General features: G+C 38.4%; 1 protein-coding gene across 1 annotated transcript in view; it reads left to right on the top strand.

Annotated features, from left to right (window-relative positions):
- The window catches only part of THSD7B (thrombospondin type 1 domain containing 7B), a 1057843-nt gene that overhangs the window by 994260 nt on the left and 44437 nt on the right, over window positions 1–19146 (top strand). The window contains exons 18-20 of the mRNA XM_064382803.1: window positions 2925–3066; window positions 4488–4603; window positions 6696–6813. Of these exons, the coding sequence (XP_064238873.1) occupies window positions 2925–3066; window positions 4488–4603; window positions 6696–6813 (376 nt within the window). The remainder of the gene's footprint in view (window positions 1–2924; window positions 3067–4487; window positions 4604–6695; window positions 6814–19146) is intronic.

Genomic DNA, 19146 nt, shown 5'->3' with positions numbered 1-19146 from the left:
AGACTTATTCACAGATGAACTGTGAGATCTGAGAAAGAAAATTCTTAAATCTCATCAAATTTCACCCCATCCCTTCTTCTTTTTCATCTAGCTTCAGATGAGAAACTAAAGTTTAGAGTATATAAGTGAATTGTTCAAGGTTACATAGTAATTTGATTGATGTGTGTATGTTTTATTTCCTCTTTTACTCGATAGCTTAAACTAAGCAGGTACATAAGCCTTTATATGTATTCGCTTGTTTCAGACATTAAATGATTACTTTAAAGATAGAAATGCAGGAGAGCACTAATCAGAAGTATCTACCAAGATACTTTCTTTTTGTTGTTGTTGTTAATTGACAAATCGTTTGTTACTATTCTCCCACATGAGAGAAAATATTCAAATTAATTGGTAAAATAGTAATAAATTATTGGTAAGCGTTTAGCATGGAATTCATGTGCAGATAATTAAGAATAATTGCTTGGTTTCATGGGCCCTTCTTGATTATCTAGAGACAATTTGATTCAATTAAGTATAAAATTACTTAATAAGTACTGACAGATCCAAATACAAAATCACATGGATAGTTAATGTGTTTCAATGGTCCAAACTTTTACAATTAGAAGAAAAATTTGTGGCATGCTTTTTGCATATTTTATCGGAATCCAGCCTAATAATTTTGATTCATAGCCAAGACTCCGTGTACAGGTTGTGTTCTTTACTGCTATATCTGAAAGGGTAATAGGAATAAAAAATAAATAAAATATCCCACATACAGAAATAGAGATTTGATTATCTTAATCCAGAGACTTTTATTTCTCCCATGACTTAAGAATCTAAGGGCCTTGTTATATTTTGGGGTCTGGGATTGCATGTTGTAAACATATTTAATGGTATTTTTGAAAAACTGCTACATATAATTGATACCAAGATTTTCAGGGAGTGACATGAGAAGTAGAATCCATGATCCAACATGCCTTCAAAGAATTAGTAAAAAAAATAAGAGGCAGGGCGATGAAGAAGCAGAATGGCGATGCAAAGGAAGGTAGCACATGAGGATATATGTATGTATATGTGTTTAGAAGCGGTTCTATACAGAATTTTCTAAGCATGGGTGGAAGTTTTCTCAAAAAGGAAGAGAACATGGTATTGAGGGAATGTGTTCTCTCTCCGGGGCCACAAGGGGGAGTAGTTTTAAGGTCAAGAACTTGCCAGTGCCATATTTCCTCTCCCCTCCCATCCGTCTTCATCTGGGAATTTTTTTTTTTTTAGTTGACAAATTTTCTTTACTTATGCTTGTTTCCATATGATTGTAAAAAAGCAAACAGTGTCAGTGGCCACTTTGGTAAAAACACAGTTTCAAACCTAAGAAGGATTACATTCTTTGGACAGGTTTTATTCCCAGGATATCGAGCTCCTTGGCCATGACAGCAGCTACTGCTTCACATAACAGCATACGCCACGTGTTCACCTTCAGTATTTTCCCAGTCTATCTTTCTCCACACGATATCACCTGGGTAATTTAACGGTTTATGTTAAAACGTCACGGGCACGTGAAGAAACTAAGAGTCAATCACTCCAGCGGAAGTTCTAAGGAACTCCTTTCATTGGCCAGGGGTCTTGGAGAAGGCGGGGGTTCCTCCCAGATTAAAAGTCCCCTTCTTCCACACTCCTTTGGACTCCATGTTTGGGTCCCCTTCCACCAACGCTCTCTCGTGGAAGCTGCTTTTCCTCTCCTAAACTCCGTCTCACTCTCTTAATTCCCTTCCACTCAGTGTGGAAGCTGTGTTTCCTCTCCTGGATTCCTTCTTTCTGGATTCTCTCAGTGTGAGAGGAGCTTTTCTTCTCTGGTTTTCCCACTCTGGGAACCCTTATCACTCAGTGTGAGAGTTAGCTGTTTCCCTCTTCTCCTTTTTCTCTCTCTGCTTTAAATAAATCACTTTCTACAACACTTCTTGAGTCGGGCATTTACTGAGCACTGCACCGTGGTCCCCTCTCTCATTTTTGAGAGGGCAGGAGACCAAGAACCTGGAGAAAGATCCTCTCAGGGGAGCTGAGGGCACCCTGAACCCCTGAACCCCAGTATTACAGTATTATTGGAGAAAAGACTGTGAGAGGAGTAAGACTTGATTACTGTTCTGAAAAAGGTGAATAGGATTTGGAAGACAATGGGAAGAAGATTAGTTTAAGTAGGAGGAGCTTGAAGGCCCACTGTGGATAGACCAGCTGGGTGAAATCTGGCAGGCCCTTTGACCTGGGTCAAGAGTATTATTGGAGCTAAGTCTATACAGTAGGACATGTGGACCCATGGGTATCATGATATTTGCAGGATATCTTTGGAGTTTACATTTTCACATTAATTTTGCCAGAAGGGCGGTAGCATGCAGCTATTTATGCTCTATGGACCAAAGGCATTCCTAAATAAAAAGAAATTTCTACTATATTGGCAATATTGATTTTATAATTCTCTTTCTATATCTGTGTGTTCCAGGGTTTAAAAGATGATTTTTTCGTTAAAATTTTCTGTGTGATTATTTTTATTAGACTAGACTTTCTGAGGTCACAGGGGAATATCTTCCTTTTTTTTTTTTTTAAAAAAAATGCATTTAAACATTCAAAATGTATGAATCTCTTACTTTTTTGCAGACTATTTGAGAGTACAGCGTGAGTTTAAATGATAGAAATATTCTCCATATGCTTCATTACATATGGGAGATAGAAATGTAGCCTTCAAGGTAACACAGGAAAAACAAAAGAGCTGTCAGGTGGAAAAATATTTATAATAAATCACATAATGGTTTCATATTCTAAGTAATATGTTTAACCCTATATATAATCCGTTCCCTATAGTTGTTATATATGTGCCTACTTACACGTGCATATATTACATAATTTATCAAATAATTTGCCCACAGTTAACTTTTCCTACTCTTTGATTATAATAGTCATGTGACCCCCACACAATGCAGAGAAGAACTCGCCATCTGCTAAGATCCTCACTGGGCTCAAGGACTTGTGCTGAAGACTCACAGGTGCAGCCCTGCCTCCTTAATGAAAATTGCTTCCAGTTCCAGTACAATGTAACAGGTACAGTTGCAATCTGTGACCTTGTCGTTTTCCCTGAACACTAACTAATGAGAGAATTTTTTGTGTGTTTTCATTCTCAGGATTAATGATGGAGAGTAGAATGTGTGAGTGTGTTGCATAAAAGACTGAGGACTTGATGTTTCTAGTATTCCCTCACGGAAAGAAATGCCCACTCTTGGCATAAAGAATCAGCAAGGCCACATAAAATCTCTGTAGTAACAGATACTTAGACAGATTTGGCAACATTTCAGCAAAATGTTGATTTAAGCCATGATAAAATGAAACAATTTAAGTAGCAGAGAAGAACTTACCATTGATAGAAAAATGTAATCGTACTGTCATGGGATTTAGCTCTTTCATGGCTTTATTATTTCAGAAATCTGCACTTGTGATGTACTTTCTGTATAAGTCTGAATGAGAATGAATGCTAGGATTGACTGGTTGGGGATGTTTTCAAGGCACTGGGAATTACACCAGCCTAGCTGTTCAGCCACTGCTCAGGTTTATTCCAGGTGCCACAGTACTCAGTGTCTAAAACCAGAGGACTATTATAGTTACATTGATCTGCTACTTGCCATTCCCTGCAGCAGCAGACATTCAAAAATGCTACAAAATGTGGAACCATGTTAAATCACAGCATTGAATTCAGTACTGACAACCAAACCACCACATGCCTGCAGAGGCAAAGCAATTGCCTTTTCTGAAAGAAAAAAAAAAAAAATCCTTACCGCAGCCACGTTGGCTCTGCTGAGATTCCTCGTGTGAAAAACCTCATAGTGACTTCCATGGGGCTGTCCGATTGCCTTCATGGGTGAAGATGACCTGGTATACTTGTCTTTTTTCTTTAAAGAAAAGATCCTTTGTTTTTATAGTGATGTTTCAGAAATACAATAAAATTTACTTTGTTGGAAGAGCATATTGTGAAAAACTGATTTTACTATACATGGGTTTGCTATTCCTATTAAACTATTAGATCATCCACTAAACATGAAAATTTTCCTTAAAGAGTTTTTATATGATCAAGGGTCTTCCTTTCTACTGACACAAAAAATAATAGTTGTTTAAAAATCAAATTAACTATGAGATGATTTATTCTAATTCTTCACTGTCTAGTTTCTAATGTGACTAGTCATTATTTCTCATGATAGAATAATTTGAAAAAATACAGTTTCTGTAACAGTCCATACAGTTTTATGTGTTGCTTCCTCTTTCTTGGCAGATAATTCATTTTTCTCTGTGTATTTAGTTTTTTGTTTCTTTTGCAATAAAAGCATTGCACGGTGCTTTCCAAAGCTACCTGGATATGATTTTAGGATTATGTGTGGACTGTCCTTCACCAATGCAGATAATCAAAGATCTGTTGTATTTTGCTCACATGGCCATAATTTTGAAACTCAGTGTGGGTGATCCTATGCCTGTAGAGTGGAGCACGTGCCAGCTGAGTGAAAATGCACCCTGTGGTCAAGGTGTCAGGACCCGCCTGCTAAGCTGTATGCGCAGTGATGGCAAGCCAGTCAGCATGGACCAATGTGAGCAGGTAATGTGCTTATATTCCTACCTCACATCCAAGGCTTTGTTTTTCTTAATATTGGTCTGCAATTCCATGATGTCCAATATAGACAACAGACTGATTTCTTCTCATCTCAGCTTAGGTTCAGTTAGAGTAAAGGGTGCTGGCATAGTACAGTTACAGCTCACTAGTTTGAATTTAGTCAAAATGACTGGGAAAGGTCATTCTTGTAGTGGATAAATGGGTTCATTAAAACATATGTTTTTATTACTTATAAAAATGTATTTAACTGTACTTGTTTCCCAAACGTGGGTGACTTTAATATTTAAATATGACTGTGTATTGGACAGGTGATTCATTTGCATACGTGATAATACTATCCCTTGCATAGAAGATGAACATGGACACTTGCCATTACAGAATCTTATTAGTTTGCTTAAGCAGATAATATTTGGATAAATAGCAGAGATTTTTCTTTTCAACCTACATTCAAATGCATCCCTACCAAATTTCAAATTAATGGGTTCTGAATTTTTGTAATTTTATTGCCCTCCTTTTTTTTCTCTGTTCCAAACTATATGTAGTTCAGACAAAAGCTATAGTGAGGCCTTTTCCATAGAACTTGGCATTTTCTTCCAAACATATAAATGAAAAACACTATGGGGGCAGTTTAACAGAAATAAAGATGCTATCACACTTCAAGAACCTCTGAAACAATCTTCAGATAAGTTGGAAAAAGGGGGCCAGTTAACTCACATTTCCCCAGAAACTTCTTTAACAAACTGGAAAAATGAAAATTGGTGGCATTTCTCTTAAGAGAGGTGGAATACATACGTGGAAATTAAAACAAAACAAACCTCTGTCACCTATACTGACTTCACTCTGTTAAGTAGTGTCACAACAGAGTGACATGCTCATGCTCTTTAACCCAACAGTGCAGCTGCAGACCACTTCACCAACACTGAGAACAGAACATCTGAAATGGATTTACGTTTGGTCAAATTCTGAAACTTACTGGTACAAGGCAGAATGCTATATATCATGATTTATTTTAACATTTATTTTATTTAATCAGCCTTTGAAGAAGTTCTCTGCTTCAGACAAAAAAAAAGTCATTAATCTACAACTCCCAATATATGAACATTGTTTATTTACTGTATATAATAAGTATTTTCTTTTGTTACAAAAGATATAAACTGTTTATTAACAGAAAGTCAGTTTCTCTGATTTCCAAATAGCATATGCCCAATAAATATGTAAAGAATAAGTTTGAAGAAGCATCAGTCCTAACTAGAATATCCATATATCTCAGATGGATTATAGATGTCATTATGATAATACCCACTTTACCCACTTGGCAAGTCATAGTACTATAGTCATTAATTTTAGCTTGGTGAGGATATTGCTAACACATAACACATGTTGAATGTCAAAGTTTTCTAAGTAAGCACACAAATAGTGTGTTATTCCTAGGGCAGAATTTTCTATTATTCTTCCTGTGTTTCTCAGGTACTTTATTCTTTCTCTAAGACCTCTTCTACCTTGGCTGTTAGAAAATTTATATATTCTACTGAGATCCTGGTTTCAGAGAGGATAAGAAAAAAATAAACTGTGTCATCAACTTGACCCATTGTTATGACCATGATTGTGTCTTTAGCCCAGGCTTTTTTATGCACTTCAGATGGGTTGCTGATTGTATTTTAATCCCCATATTATTTATTTTCTAGCCTAGCTTGCCTTCTATGTTGGCCCTCTATGTACTTTTGGCCTATTTAGAAGTACCAAGTTCCTGAATTTGGCATTGAAGTGTCTTTCTGGTTCATTGCTGGCTGAGCAACAGGACAGATCTCTGTGTAACGAGACACCTCTGCTTTCCTGGCAGCCTAATGGAGTTAGGATTTTATAAAAAGAAATTTGGGATGACAACCTTTTATTTGGTAGTTAAAGGACAATCATTTTCTATGATTGTCACCAATTTATAGAAGAAAGGATGTATTTCCCCACCAAACTGTGGAAAGGTTATTATCACAGAGTAAAGGAGAGTCTTTCCCATGAAAGGACGGTGATTTGACGTAAGAGTGATTTCTCCAATAAAGTTGTATTTCATTTCCATTTGCAGCGTAATTTGGAGAAGCCCCAGAGAATGAGCATTCCCTGCTTGGTGGAATGTGTGGTCAATTGTCAGCTCTCAGGGTGGACGGCTTGGACAGAGTGTTCACAGACCTGTGGCCATGGAGGTATTGGTTTCCCCATGTTTCCTACTCACTAGTTTAGGCTTCTAAGTATCTTTCAGTATGCCATAGCTTGATAAATGGCATAAGCTGTGGGGTCCAGCTGAAGGCAACATGAAACTGACCTCCAGGGGAAGAAAAATAGACCCTGGCCTCATATCAGTCCAGGAGTGTGAGGCAGAGGTTGCAGAGTGGACCAGATAACAGTGGCAGACTTCAGAGAGGCTGATGAACCTGTGGGTCAGTGTTTATTCAGAAGGTTATAAGCTCAACAAATTGAAAAACATGTTGGCCTCAGTGGTTTTTGGAAAAAGTAGCATGTATTATTTAAGTAAAGCTGTCTACTGTGCCACATAAACCCCCAAAGCACACCCTAGGCTGAACATAGTAGACTAGAGACTTGCTTTTCACCCACATAAAGAGAGGGCTTTATGCTTCAAAATGTGAAACAAGGACACAAGTTCACAGAGGTTCTGCCACTTTAACAGGACCAAGTTATTCTGCATGGTGATATCACTTGACTCTGTGGAGGTTTCATGAACCGGGTTGGAAGTGGCATACATCTCTTACATATATATTAGACAAAACTCCCCTGTTTCCAACTCATTGGAAGATGGCAGGGAAGGAAGTGCGTTATCTGGGTAGTCAGTCAGTCACATCTCGGCAATATGTTACATTATAAAGGAAAGGGAGTATGAATCTTTGGGGAACAAACAGAAAGCACTGCTACACAATCCCAGAATCCCAGTGGGTAAGTAATGCACCATGGCAAGGCATGCAGAAGGCAATTGATACTCAGTAGTGAGGCAGGTAAGTGGAAACAGAGGTGGCATTCCAGTCATTAGGCTGAAGTAGGGACCAAGAGATGGGCTCATGGGAGAGAAAGCAATAAGACTATAGCAGAAAATGGAGCTGGTTTAAGATGGAACTCTGGCCCTAAAGTAGAGTTTCAATATCATAAGGTAAATGTCAAAAATTTTGAGTAAGGACCTAGGGAGAAATCCTGGAACATTGTTAATACATCTTAGTGTATTTTGTGCTGCTGTAATAGAATATCTGAGGCTGCTTAATTTATGAAGAAAATAGGTTTATTTGGCTCATGATTCCTGTGGCTGGAAGGTTCAAGATTAGGCAGCTGCATCTCGTGAAAGCCTCAGGCTGCCTCGACTAATGACAGAAAGCACAAGAGAGCAGGTGTTTGTGAAGAGATCACATTGTGAAAGAAGAAGAAAGAGAGAGAAACTGAGGAAGCAAAAGAGAAATAACCCTGTTTGCAGGAATGAATCTATTCCTGCAAGAGTGAGAACTCACTCAACCCCAGGGAAGGTATTAATCCATTCATCAGGGATCTGCGCTTACGACCCAAACACCACCCCATAGACCCCATCGTCCAAGACCACCACAAAGGGGATCAAATTTTGATCTGAGTTTTGATGGGAACAAACCATAGCACTCACAGGTGACTCTAAAAACTCATGTTTCTCTCACATGTAAGATATAGTCATTCCATCCAATAATCTTAAAAGTCTTAACTTGTTTCAGTACCAGCTTAGAAGTTCAAAATCCAGAGTCTCATTTGAGACTCAAGGTAAGTTCCTTCCAGCTTTGAGCTTGCAAAATAAAAAAAACCGTTATTTACTTCCAAGGTACAATGGTGGTATAGACATTTGGTAAACATTCCCATTCCAAAATAGAAAAGTAAGCCTGAATAAAGAAATGACAGGGGCCAGGAAAGTCCAAAACATAGCAGGACAGGCATGAAATTTTAAATCTCTGGAACAATTTCATTTGACTTCATGTCCTGGGCATTCAGGTGAAAGAGATGGGCTCCCAAGGCCTTGGGCAACCGCACCTCTATGGCTTTGCTGAGTGCAGCCTGCATGGCTACTCTCACCAGACAGAGTTGAATGCCTGTGGTGTTTTCAGGTGGGCATTGCACATTGCCGATGGCTCTACAATTCTGGGGTCCCCAGGGCAGCTATGCTTCCAAGGATCCACTAGGCTTTGCCGTGGTGGAAACTCTGTGGCAGCTCCTCTCCTGTCGCAGGTTTCTGTCTAGGCTCCCAGGCTTTCTGACACATCCTCTAAAATCTAGGTGGAAGCCAACATGCCTTCACTGCTCTCCCATTCTGCCAACCTACAAAATTAGTAATGTGGATGTGGATGCTCCTAAAGCTTATAGCTTGGATTCTCCAGAGTGACAGCATGGTCACATTTAGGGTAGATTGAGCCATGGCTGTTCCAGCAGGAACCACTGGGATGTGGGAAGCAGATCTCTGAGGTAACACAGGGCAGTGGCACTCCAGTCATGTCCCCTTAAACCGTTATTTCCTTCTAGACTTCTGGGCCTGTGGTGGGAAGGGTTGGCCATGGAGATCTTTAAAATGCTTTCAGGGCTTTTTCTCCCATAGTTCTAACCATTAGCACCTGGCTCCCTTTTAGCCATGCTAATCTCTCTAGCAAAGGGTCTCTTGGCAGTACCCTTGTATTTCTCTCCTGAAGATACTGTTTCATTCTCTACCACATGGCCATGCTACAAACTTTCCAAATCTTTCCACTCAGCTTCCCTTTCTCTAGCAGTTTACAATAAGCAGTTAGAAGCAGCAGCAGCAGCCTGAGCTTCGCTGCTTAGAAATTTCTTCCACCAGGTAGCTATTCCTTTACTCTTAAGTTCTATATTCCATGAAGCTGTAGGGCATGGACACGATGCAATCAAGTTGTTTACCATGGTTTAACAAGGATAGCGTTTTATCCAGTTCCCAGTAAGTTCCTTATTTCCATGTGAAACTTCATCAGCGTGTCCCTTACTGTCCATCTTTCTGTTAGCATTTTTGTCACAACCACTTAACCAGTCTCTAAGAAGTTGCAAACTCTCCTGCATCATTTTGTCTTCTCCTGAGCCCTCACCAGAGTCACACTCATTGCTCCATTGATGGCAATGGAGACTTTTTCTAGACTGCCCCTGCAAATGCTTCGAGCCTCTATGCATTACTCAGTTCCAAAGCCAGTTTCAAATCTTCAGGTATCGGTATATGAACAATTTACTCCTCAGTACCACTTTTCTGTGTTAGGCCATTGTGTTGCTATTTCGTTGCTATAACAGAATACCTAAGACTGGGTAATTTATAAAGAGAAGAGGTTTATTTGGCTAATGATTCTGGTAACTGGAAGGTTCAAAGTTAGGCAGCTGCATCTGGTGGGGATCTCAGGCTACTTTAACCCATGGCAGAAAGCAGAAGGGGAGCAGGCATGTGCAAAACAGTCGCATGATGAGAAAGAAAACAAGAGCAAGAAGCCAAGAAAGCCATATTCTTTTTAACAACCCTGTCTCGCAAGAACGAATCCATTCCTGCAAGAGTGAGAACGAACTCACCCCCAAGGGAGGGCATTCGTTTATTAATAAGAAATCCTCACCTGTGACTCAGATACCTCCCACTAGTCCTTACCTCCCGACCCCACTGCAAAGGAGATCAAATTTTGACATGGCTTTTGGCTAGCACAAACCACATCAAAACCATAGGAGGCAAATTAAACAGGAAAGGAGATGGGAAGAAGAAGTGCAGTTTGGAGGATTTGTAATCTGGTGAGGGGAGGATGGGGTATCAGGACCTGAATCTGATTTTCAACCAAAGATATTTGGAAGCAGCTTTCTAGAAGTCCTGATATCGGACCACTGACACTAAGTTATGGTCTCATCTATGAGCTACTCACAAATGGATATGCTGATGTTGTTAATAATTATCTTCTTCAGTTGGGATTATGTGAGAAACAAGGCATGACTCATGAAAAAAAGGAGCTCATCTGTGAATTCAACTGTAAGGTCCTAGAGAGGGCAGAGCCAAGAACAGTAGCCAGGATGCATGTTAGGAAAATGTGACTAAGAAAAATTGAAAACTACTCCTACAAAGAATGTCACTCACAATGAAAACATGGGATTCACACTTTACAACAATAATATGTAATTTCTTGCACAAATGAGAGCAAATAATCTGTGGAAACCAAATGGCAGGTCTTAGGACCAAAATTTCAGTGGTTAACCAATAGTTTGTCAATTGTTTTAAGAGGCAGTGGGGCATGGTTTCCACTAGGGCATCCACTTTTAAAGTTTGGTAAATCTAAGTTCAAATGTAACTGTTTAAGCAATTAACTTAATCTTTCTGAATCTCAGATTCTTTATAAATTGGAATTTTGCACGTTAGTGGTTTAGTTTTTGGTTTGAGAATTAAACGAAATGAAGTATTTGAAGACATCTGGCATAGTAAGAGACACATCATGAGTGTTTAGTATATGTGAATTTTCTCTTCCATGTTCCTCTACCTGCCTGTAGAAAAGAGGGTTATTGGAGACTGCAGGATCTTTTAAAAATTATTCCATAGAATATTTTATCATCTCCCAATTTTATCTCATCCTTTTACCCCTGTCAAAATCTATACACTATATTCATAGCCTATATGATATTCTAAAAATGAATATCTGATCAAGTGTTTTTATGTTGACATACAAGTCATTCATCTATTCATTTATCCATTAATAAATACTTATGTGTCAGTTATAGTTTTATGTACTGAGAATTTAGCAGTGGAGTTAAAAAAGACAATTTTCTTATTTTTATGGAGCTTAAAATCTAGGGACAACAGAGAGTAGTAAATAACAAATAAGTAATAATGTACACTGATTAATCCACAAAAGACATACAAATGAGAGGTGTTACTCATATCAGTGATGTCTTTCATTAAAACGGTTGGCTGGGCATGGTGGCTCAAGCCTATAATCCCAGCACTTTGGGAGGTCGAGGCGGTGAATCACAAGGTCAGAAGTTTGAGATCAGCCTGGCCAACATAGTAAACTCGTGTTTCTACTAAAAATACAAAAATTAGCCAGGTGCAGTGGTGGGCACCTGTAGTCCCAGCTACTCAGGAGGCAGAGGCAGGAGAATCGCTTAAACTCTAGGAGATAGAGGTTACAGTGAGCCAAGATCGCCCCATTGCACTCCAGCCTGGGCAACAAGAGTGAAACTGGGTCTAAAAAAAAGAAATAAAAAACAATTGGTTGCTCCCTGTTCAGAAGAGACCTGCTCTGAATATCCCACTGCCATAAGCACATAAGCACTACAGTGTTTACAGTGTTGTCCTCAAGGGCCATTGCTGGGATGTTTATCTCTCTCAGTGTAAAGGGTAGCATAGGCAAGAAAGAATGAAGTCCTATATTGTGAACATGGCCCACCGGGATCTTCAGGATCTCACCCGTGCTGCACCTATGTCTCCATCACCTCGTACTGCCCTGCCAACTCTGTCACTTCCAGTATATTACATTTCAATCAAATTATGCTGCTTCTCACCTGGGCATATTGCTTTACATGGAACCTCTCACCATCATCCCCATGACTGCCTCCTGTGATTTTTATAATGCATGAATTAAATCCATTTTCATGTCTATGTTTCTAAGGGGCCAAGAACCCTGTTTGTATTCTTCATGGGTGAATCTTCCCAGCTGAAACACAGTACTTGGCACACTGAAATAATTTTATTATCTTTATTGCCTAGGTGATTCTGTACCATAAAAAGACAGCTGAAAGGGAAAGAGCTTGCATGCTAGATTGCAAGCCCAAAGGCAGCCAATCCCTACCAGTGGCTGTTTTTTCTCCTTTGCATAAATACCTATATTCCGAGGTCTCATTACCCAAGATTAGGTTCAGTGCAAGGAGACAGGAAATCTGTTTGTTATTATTTTTGCCTGAAAGTCCTAATTCTGCCCCTGTACCAAGTCACTGGAACATGGTAGATCTCCATGTTATTCCAACATACCACCTTTACTAATAAGACCGCAAATCATAAGTTTAGTTTTAAAAGATTACTTAAATATTGTAAGCAGTTCTGGTGGTGCTGTGGACTCATCTGACACTGTTGTTTGCTAGACCCTGTTTGTCCTCCAACAACACAAAACCCGTGCAAATTTGAATCCTACTATTCGAGAGTTCTAGGCAACTACAGTCTGAGCTAAAATTCACCTTTCCCCAATCCTTAGAATAATAAACAAAGACAAAAACAAAACAGATTTCACAAGAAAAATCCTTGTGTGAACTAAGGCACAGAAGGACTAGGGTAGGAATGCTAACTACTTGGAGAAATCTAGTTGCGTAAAGCACTTGAAAATCATCTGGATGGTTTCTATTGGCATATAAGTATGATACCAGTTACACATCACTTCTGGCTTAGTTTCTAAGGGTCTAGGAGGGTAACATTTGGGAAAGATGGTGCCATAGCTCTTGTGACTAGTTTTTTCTTTACTAGGCTGTTCAGTGTTCAATCTCACAAGCATTTTTTGACAACCTGTTCTATTTAAGTTTCCATGTTAAGACCTTCAGACAAAAGTATTAAGATGAGTATTTCCTACTTGTACTTATTTGTGCCCAACCTCAATATTTTTTTTTGATACAGAATCTTGCTGTGTTGCCCAGGCTGAAATGTACTGGCACAATCATGGCTCACTGCACCTTCTGCCTCCTGGGCTCAAGCAGTCCTCCCACTTCAGCCTCCCAAGTGGCTGCGACTATAGGCACATGCCACCATGCCTGATTAATTTTTGCATATTTTGTTCAGACTGGGTTATGCCATGTTACCCAGGCTGGTCTTGAACTCCTGAGCTCAAGTAATCTGCCTGCCTTGGCCTCCCAAAGTGCTGGGGTTATAGGCATAAGCCAACCCATCCAGCTGCTTGAGGTTTTTAAAGTTTAAACCTCAAACTTTAAAAAAAGAATTGAGTGGTACAAAGAGGAATATGATGCATAACCCTTGAATTTTTAAGCATCTACCCTCAAAACTGTGCCAAGGCAGCCTTTGTGGGTATATCATGTTATTCCCCATCATCCCCAAACTTCTTCCCCATTCCTGCTTTCTCGCTCCAGTCTTACGGCACCACTCTTCCCCAACCATCACTCCTGTGGTAGATAGTAATGTTATTAAAATAAGATAATTCTGTATTTAAATCATGCTTTAATCCTCACATGGTACAACCTGAAAAATAAAGAGTAAATGAACAGCAGCAATCAGAAGCAGGAATGTATGGTTCAGATGAACTTGTTTTATAAAAGAGACCAAATTGTGGAGCTGCAAAGTTTGGAGACTGTCATTGGGAAACATCGGCAGCTCGCCTCTTCTAAGACCGAGAGCCAGCAGCTGTCTTTTATAGGAGCCTCTTTCTCTTTTCCAACTGGTTGTAGCAATAGGCAGAGACCACAGGAAGAGAGAGAGTTTATTTAGTCACATTAAAGTGGGCATGTGAGTTACCTGGGAGCCAAACTTCAGCAGCTACAGTTCTCAGCTGATGTCTTTATCAAAAACAAAAGTTCACACAATTATCTCTATTTCTGCATTCACTGAGTTGTTGGGCAATACCTGGTGTGCTGGATGTCCCTGGTGCTTTCCTGTGAGCCACACTTCATCATTAAACTCACAGAACTGCAGTGATCTTAGGGGAAATTTTGAAATGAGCTCTTACTGTATTTTCCAAATGCCTGGATTGCTTCTTTAATGTACACCTGATGCTTGGCATATACTTTCTAATTGTGTTATAGATTTCAAGGTCAGAACAGTTTGAATCCAATTTATTTCAATTTAGAGAATTTAGAGAGAGACTGATTCTAAGCTTCCACTAAGGGATCTCTTTAGATAGATTTCAAAGATCAAAGCTTGTAATAGAAGAGCTTAATATTTGGATTAGTCATGTTTTTTGTCTCTTGAATTTTCATCAGTTTAGTGGAATGTAGAACTCCCTAAATTTAGCATATCATGAATTATTCATAATTATTTAACTGATAGCACTCTAAGAATGTTATTAAATCCAGACTATGATTTTTTTTGTATTTTATATTTTTAAATTTAACGCATATGAGTTTATAATATTTTTATGGCATATGACCCAACCTACCTCTAGTGTTTCCCAGATGGCATATAATTTTTCTGTCAACTCTAGCCCATAGTGAGAAAATCATTTTGCATTAACTCCAAAACACACAACAACTTTGTAATTTCCAGCTTTTTTTCCCCTAGGGTTCGAGGGCAAGCCAGTAACTTTAATTTTTGGTATCTGCATCAAATTTGATCAACACATGGTATTCTTGATTGGGCACAGTCTGTCATAATAATTCAGACTTATTTACTGTATCAAATAATTAATTCATATGGCAAAGAACATGAAGCTAGATAGTGGAATGGAAGAAACAGATAGACTAAACAAGAAACTCGAAGATCTGGGTCTGAGAGTCAGCTTTTCCAATGACAAGTTGTAGGATGTTGGGCTGCTCACTTATCTGGTGCAGAAACCTCTTGCACTGTTTTTTATCTATAAAATGGTAAAATATTAGAGTGATTACTTTTTAATATTTGTTGACCAAGGGTATAATTACTGATGCTAGGAGTATGTTAGTAATTCTTAACAACAGTACTATGAAGTATAGACCTAATTTTACAGATATAGTGATAGGCACTGAAGTAATCTGCCCAAGGTTACATAGCTTGTCCGTTGTGGATGGATTTGAACCCAAGTCCAGGTGTCTCCAAAGCCCCCATTTGTTCCACTATGATCCTGTACATCTGAAATTCTGTATCATCTATTGTGTACAAGACCCTGGATTGTGTGCTATATTGCTATTAAAATTATTATAATTTATTTATAGGTATATTTGAGAATAAGCAGAGAAAATGGGCAATAGATTGGAACACAAAGGACAGTAAGATATATTAATGCTTTAAGAAGCCCCTCTGAATTTTAAGCCTTCTATATATCTTCTTGCCTCACAATGAATATTGTTGCGTATTATCTAGTTCATCTAAAAGAAATATAGCTGCCAATCAATATGTGACTCTGATGATTTTCTCTAAAAAGGGTGGAAAGGTTAGCTCCAAGACGTGCAAACTCACTCTCTTTGACCTTCTTGCATCCCATAGAAATTGCTCATTGTGGGTATTGCTGCTGTATTACAGTGGTCCCTCAAATTGTGTCAGTTTTGATGGAACTGAAGTGTGATTGTTTAGAGGTAAGCAGTCAGAATGTGTATACACACTCTACCACTGAAAAGTCTGGAGTTATTTATATCCAAGCAACGCCAAACGTGCTTAATCCTCTGTCATAAAATACCTATCTAACCCCTTTGACATCATGGCCTATCTTGACTTCTAAAATGGTGGTCTTGTTACTTCCCATGTTCCTGGCAGAGAATTGATCCTGGCTGGGACTAGAGTCTGTTTTGCTCTGAAAAGCTTATGGAATGTTTATCTTGCTGAAGTTGCATCTTCTCTAGAATAAAAGGGTGTCTGGATACATGAAGCAATATTCATATAAGCCAAGGAATCCCTCTACAGGGGAAGCTCATGTGCTGTATCTCTGAGTGTAGAATTACTACTGCATGAATACCAAACACGTACCGAAGAGCTGTCTTTAGGTTGCAGATCAGGACTGTAATTTTCCTCCACTCTGCTCTACTAGAAAATAACCTTGATCCCAAATCTATATCCATCAGGGTAATATTTAAAATAAATTTTGCACTTAAAATAAACTTAGATAAAAATTCCTGATATTTGTTAAGAGAAGTGAAAATTACAGCTTTAACCACTTTTTAGTAGATGTCCAGCCTGAAGAGCCACATGAAGTTAATGGAGCATTTTATATGCAGCCTGATTTTCCACTGCTTTCAGAATTTACCCTACTGAGTACCTGAAAGCAAATAAAGAGTTGTAAGAGAAAGGTGTTAGCACAGTCACCTTAATTACTTTTTGCTAAAGAAAATATGGACTATGTAAATACATATAACAAATTCATTGCAAAAGATAGATCTAATTGCAATTCTCAAACTAGTTCAAGTGGCCTAATAACTAGAACATAGTATCTGATACCTAAGACACGGATTAGATGAAATCTGTTGGAAAGCACCTGCTTTTGGAGCAAGACAAATCTTTGTTCCAAACCTTCTACCTGTATCATGTCACAAAAAATAATTAAATTCTCTGAGCCTTAGTTTATCATGTATTAAAGAGAAATATTAATAACTATGTCCTAAGCTCAGCCTGAAACCAGAATTGTTAGTGATTTATGTGGCTCAGAGAGTAAGGAGAGGAACTCTCAGGGGCAGGAGAATGAAGAAAGCAGGATAAGGAAGAGAAAAAGCTAAGCAAGAATATATGATATCATCTGTATATTAAAGCACATTGTATTCCCTCAATTAATTTAGCACCTCCCTCCATAATGAGAACTATTTTTACAGTGACAAAAAGTATCATACAATAAAATGCCTTAAACACAGAAACATATATGACTTAAAATTAACTTAGATTGAACATGACCATCTACTAATGAGGTTTTATTAGCATTCCTTTGCTTCTTTTTCAATTACTTTGTTATCCACTAGTATTTGCTATTGTCTAAGACTATGTAGCAGATAATAAATGCTTAAGAATAAATGCATAGGGGGAAACCCTTGAAAATGGAAACATTCATTAACCTGATTTTGAGGTTCTTATCAGGAAAGACCGTCATTAACTTCAGTTAAGTGACATTGTGTCCTATTCCGCATGGTGTTTTAGTTGGCCAGCCCCTTGTAGATATTGGCTTCTGGGTAATCATTTTCTGCCAATGATTGTGCATGAACTTTGGAAATTAAACTTATGTTCAAAAGAAGTAATGTCCAGGTGGAAATCAACTCAGTTATAATGATATCCATAGATATGCTGGAAGCTCAAAGTTACTTCATATACTACTGTTACTGCTTTTATATATCTACCGTGCACTGGAGTTTATCGGTATGTTCATGTAAATTGTCCATATACTTTATTTAATGAACTAGTTGTTTCCAGTCAATAGGAACCTTCTTCAATAATGTATTATTCTTACATTTCCTTTGCCATTATCTCTTACATATATACTTTGCCTGGGCCATATCCAAATTGGCCAGAGCTATCAAAACCATAATTTCCAGTAAATTCAGTGACTATGTGTCAGGGCCACAGAAGAATTGTTGTTTACAGCATGTCTCCCTAAAAGGGCCATGGTGGGTGACTACTTTGGTTGGAAAGTAAACTCAGATTAGGGAATTACTGTATTTGATTTTCTTTCTTTTTCTAAGTGTGTCTATTGACAAATGTTTACCAGTTTTGAGATTTAATTGCTTAAAATCTCCTACATCTACTTTGTCAGTGGAGCCTCAAGAGGGAAGTTTGACTACTGCTTGGTTCAGTGGGAATATGATCTAGTCTGATAGGCTTTAAACCTGTATGCAGGTACTAAGATTGGCCTCTCTCTGTTTCCATTTTTGTTTTTACGACCCATATGCCACCTCACAGTCTATTATTTTTTCTAAAGGTCTTGAAATTCAATCCTTTTTCTTTCATTGCTAGTGATTATTGCTAATGTAATAATAAGCTCAATATCAGTGTTGTTTATAATGAGGTCCCATTATTCTCCAAGGAAAAAGAGGAAAAGGCTCAGAGAGGAGAATTGCTAGCAAACAAGTTTACTCTACCATGATTTGGGTCTTTTTTTCACTGGAAACATATTTTATAGGGAATGCTTTTCTCTGTTTTGTAGCCAGATGAGTGCACGAATTAAAGAGTCAACTTCGATATTTTCATCTCATTGGCATTGCTCTTTCAGCATATTGTCCATGTTTGTGATTGAATTTAGTTCCCAGTCAATACCTATCCTCATATCTTATGCTGTTATTGAAAAACATAAACCCAAGCAAGATGAGTCCAGAGAGTTTCCAAGTAAATTCTTCCCCTCTGAATTTGAAAGCGTGAGGATACGTATGGTAGCAAACTTCACTATTACTCCAAGGACAGAAAGAGTCCAGGATACAGTGTAAGGGATTTGATGGGTTGGGATCTTGCTGCGCAATTATGAATTTTATAATTTTGTGCATTTAATATAATAAGCCTAATAAAATACAGGAGACAGAGGTAGCATGCCTTATATACTCATTACAGGCATGTTTCAGGGCCAGTTCTATGAACTGATATGAGAGTATTTGTTAAAAATAAATATTAAAGAAGAGAGAAAAAACAAGCATTTACTATATTTAAAATATTCTGCAAGTTGCTTTTTTTTTTTTTTTTAAGATGGAGTCACAGGCTAGAGTGCAGTGGTGTTATCTTGGCTCACTGCAACCTCCACCTTCCAGGTTCAAGCGATCTTCCTGTCTCAGCCTCTGAGTAGCTGGGATTATAAGTGTACACCACTATGTCAGCTAATTTTTGTATTTTTAGTAGAGATGGGTTTTACCATTTTGGTCAGGCTGGTCTTGAACTCTTGACCTCAAGTGATCTGCCCATCTTGGCCTCCCAAACTGCT

The sequence above is a fragment of the Aotus nancymaae genome, unplaced genomic scaffold (genome assembly GCF_030222135.1).
Source record: "Aotus nancymaae isolate 86718 unplaced genomic scaffold, 86718_ANA_hifiasm-v0.15.2.pri h1tg000029l, whole genome shotgun sequence".
Taxonomy (NCBI): Eukaryota; Metazoa; Chordata; class Mammalia; order Primates; family Aotidae; genus Aotus; species Aotus nancymaae.
The sequence above is the reverse complement of the archived record's forward strand: the minus strand, read 5'-3'. Positions and strand labels throughout refer to the sequence as shown.